The 4,260-nt window shown below is 37.3% G+C and overlaps 1 protein-coding gene across 1 annotated transcript in view; it reads left to right on the forward strand.

Moving 5' to 3' along the window:
* The window catches only part of LOC136030467 (serine/threonine-protein phosphatase 2A 65 kDa regulatory subunit A alpha isoform-like), a gene marked incomplete in the record, with an annotated part of 106,527 nt that extends 105,358 nt beyond the window's left edge, over positions 1–1,169 (forward strand). The window contains 1 exon segment of the mRNA XM_065709475.1: positions 1,031–1,169. Within this exon segment, the coding sequence (XP_065565547.1) occupies positions 1,031–1,044 (14 nt within the window).
* Between the last annotated feature and the right edge of the window lie 3,091 nt (positions 1,170–4,260).

A 4,260-nucleotide genomic window follows, 5' to 3' on the forward strand; every position in this document is an offset into this window, starting at 1 on the left:
GGCAAAAATACAAAATTCCACATTTTTGTAGATAGGAGTTTGAAACTTCTGCAACAGGGTTCTCTGATACACTGAATCTGATGGCGGGATTTTCGTTAAGATTCTATGACTTTTAGGGGTTGTTTCCCCCTATTTTCTAAAATAATGCAAATTTTCTCAGGCTTGTAACTTTTGATGGGTAAGATTAAACTTGATGAAACTTATATATTGAAAATCAGCACCTTGGTCAGCAATTCTTTTGATGTAGCTATTGATATCAAAATTCCATTTTTTAGAGTTTTGGTTATTATGAGCCGGGTCTTTCCTTACTACAGTTCGTTACCACGAAAAGTTTGGTACAACGTCATACAAAACAATTCTTCAAGTACTTATTGTGGGGCATATACAGATAGCTTGTCAAAGGGAAAGCGATTTTTGTTATTGCAGAAAACCATTATGGAGTTACCTGACTGGTAGAAAGTCAGCCTTGGAGCCAGACTTTGTAACTTTGGTTGGAGTCAATGCTAGCTTTAAAAATAATAATAATGATTGTAGAAAAATTTGTTAAGCCATAAATGAAAACAAATAAATATTTATGAAATAAAAACAACAGTGTGGTTGTTTTAAGCAAAATAGCAAAAGATAATGCATAATTGCTTTCTCTTGCCTGCCTGTTCTTCTTATAGCCTTTTCTCCTTTTTTTGTTTTAACAATTTTGGTTTGACTTTGTCTCAATTTTGCGGGAGGGGTATCTTTTACAATGGACAAATACAAATTGATTTTTGAGTTTCCCATTATTTCGTATTTATTTACAAAATTGATAAGTAAATATGAAATACAGAGTACTATAGCCTTAGAAAGATAAAACGTGCCCATTGAATGTATAGCTATACGATAACCCCTCTAAAAAAATTGATTAGAGATACAATATTTTGTGGTGTAAAAACCCACAATTGTAATAAGAATGATAAAACTAAAAATTCATACCTTTTAACCATTGCCAGAGTGTTTGATTAAATCTTTGTTCTAATTTCTGTTCCTTCTTTTTCAGCACTTTCTGCATAAACCCTCATCAAGTTGCATTGTTTAGTTGCTGGAGAAGCTTTTTCGATGTAAGAGAAACTTTATCTATCTTTGTGTCGCTTAATGTCATCTTTCTGAAATTTCCTAAATACAATTAATCTTCTCTATCTTTATTTCGTTTTTAGCACTTGTCTAGTCTTACATAGGTTTATAGGTGTGTTACATAGGTCTATAGGTCTATAATTTACGTTTCATCAAAAAAGGTAAGTGTGTATTTTGGTTACGTTAAACGAGTCCTCTCTCGATAACCTAAGACCACTGTTCTTGGGCTAAAAAAGTAATTAAAAAAAAATTCCCAAGGTGACTACTGTAAACCTTCAGTGAGACTTCACGACAATGGTAATTTCAACGGTAAATCTACTATTACAATTTGAAGCCGCTTTTGAGGGGTTGGGGTTGTTTTTTGAAATTTTAAGACATTTCTTCTTTTGATTAGAAATTACTGTTGAGTTGAACCTGTAACACTATTTTAACTAAAGTTACATTGTAAATACACAGTGTCTCTAAAGCATGCCAGGATTTACGTACAAGTTCAGTAGGCCTGGGCCTAGGGACGCACAATGCCGAGGGGCACAAAAAATAAACACTCAACGATTGTTTTTCTTAACACAAACTGGGCTGATGTGATTTATCGCCAGAGTGCCGGGTGAACTTCAATGCTGCGCTGCCTATTCACAGAAAAGTAATTTTAAAACAACACAGGAACTCTGTAGCCAAACGGTTAAATGTCTCACAAGAAAGTAGTGACGCCATAGATACTTTGTGACAGCCCTATCCCTTTCAATCCCGATCCCAACACTTAAACTTCTTCATGACGCAGGTTTCTACTACGTCATAGAGAATGTTTTCCCAGAGACACAGGTGCATATTACCTTATAGTTTCTTTGAGCGTAAAAAAAAACGAGACCCCGTCCAATCGGAATTTCCTTGGTTGTTATGATTAAAAACCTACGATATCCAGCCAAGTCAGGATTTCCTTGGTTGTTATGGTTAAAAACCTACGAGACCCCGTCAAATCAGGATATCCTTGAATGCTCTTTAAAAAACTTTCAGGGGGCCCGCTAAATGAGCATTTTTTGGGGTTTTACCCAATAGGGGGTCTTGAAAAGCATTCGTTTATTTTTGCATGCTATCTATGCTTGTTTCGTAATAGGCTTTGGGTGTTTAAAATAACCATCAGGTCCCCGCCAAATCAGGATTTCTTCGGTTGTTACGTAGTAGGCTTCGGGTTTTACCTAAAAGTTCTTTGATTGTTTAAAAAACCAACGCGGGCCAGGACAAAGTCTACAGGACCCGTTTGTGGGGAACCTTCAAGACGCAGGACCCTAGCGACCAATTCCACCGGCCCCCTAGCATCCATTTCCAATAGGGGCTCCTAGTAACCAATTTCAATGGGACCCTAGCAACCAATTGCAATGGGGCCCTAGCAACCAATTCCAATGGGGCCCTAGCAACAAGTTCTCTTAGGGACCCTAGCATCCAATCCCAACACTGCCCCTAAACTAACCAGCGGGGCCTTATCATCCAGTTTCATTGGAAGATCCTAGCATCCAATTCCATCGGGGGCCCTTAGCATCCAGTTTCATGGGATCCCCTAACCTAACCACTGGAGGGGCTAGTATCTAATTTCACTGGGGGCCGTAGCATCCAGTTCCATCGGGGGCCACTAGCATCTAATTTCATTGGGTCCCTAACCACTGGGGGGGCTAGCATCCAATTTCACTGAGTGCCCTAGCATCTAATTCTAACGGGGAGTCCTAGAATCCAATTTCGGCGGGTTTCTAAGCTAACCCAACTGTCGGGGTACCCTCATCATCTAATTCCATCAGGCATCCAGTTTCACGGGCCGCTAACCTAGCCCCCGGGGCTCTAGCATCCAATTCAACCGGGGGCCCTAGCAACCAATTCCAACGGAGGTCCTAGCATCGAATTACATCTGGGGGCTTACACTTGAAATACACCTCCTTGTTAACTAATTCTTTAGGGGATGTTATCAGATAATATTAGAGGCTTGTTCTTAGCGCATTTTTTAGTAACAATCTTTTTTTTCAGTTGGAATTTAAATGTCTATAAGAGATGAAATACAGGTGAGAATGCCATTATGGCTAGAATATGGTACACCTTCATATATGATCAAAAGTCTTTCTTTTTCCTTTTTACTACACAGAATTTACCATATATTGTAGAGGCAATCTTGAACGAGCATACTAATGTACATAGGCTACAAGATGATTAAATTGCATAAACGATTACCTGTCGAAGTTTTATCCTGGATGCATAAATCTAAAAGATATTAATTTTTATTGTACATAAAAATTTTATTAATAAAAACAAATTTACAAGCATTATTAAAACATAGAAAATAGCAATTCTAACTCAAAAATGGAAAAAACAAAACGTGAACAAAGCTTATAGGGGATGAAACATAAGCAAAAAGAACCAAGAAATAAAGAGAGGCGTTGATCCTACCAACCAGAAGAGAGGCTTATTATTAGAGGTAAGTTTAATCCACATTAATATATTTTGAAGCATAGGCCTACTAATATATTTTTGAGGTATAGAAATACTAGCTGTTGGAGTGGCGCTTCGCGCCCCCCCAAAGCCCCCCCCCCGCGCGCTAAAGTCGTTACGCGCCATATTAGTTTCGCGCCATTGTAGTTGTGTTCCTGTATCCCACCTGTGAATATATATATATATATATATATATATATATATATATATATATATATATATATATATATATATATATATATATATATATATATATATATATATATATATATATATATATATATATATATATATATATATATATGTTTTTAACTTCGTAAAACTTGCGAATATACAACATTCTTCGGTGTCCCATTGTCTATGCATATAAATAGATTGTCAGGTTTACCGACTCTTGAACATGCAACATATAATTGTCCATGGGAAAACAATCCGTTTTCAGATCTATACCGCATTTTTCAAGAATTCCGGTTTCCCCCTCCAACTCCCCCCAATGTCACCGGATCTTGTCGGGATTTAAAACAAGAGCTCTAAAGCACAAGATCCTTCTAAATATCAAATTTCATTAAGATCTGATCAACCGTTCGTAAGGTACAAATACCTCATTTTTCTAATCTTCCCGAATTACTCACCCCCCCCCCAACTCCACCAAAGAGAGTGGAACCAGTCCAGTTAGGTCGGTCGCGT

This window comes from Artemia franciscana, chromosome 8, assembly GCF_032884065.1.
Source record: "Artemia franciscana chromosome 8, ASM3288406v1, whole genome shotgun sequence".
NCBI classification, from domain to species: Eukaryota; Metazoa; Arthropoda; class Branchiopoda; order Anostraca; family Artemiidae; genus Artemia; species Artemia franciscana.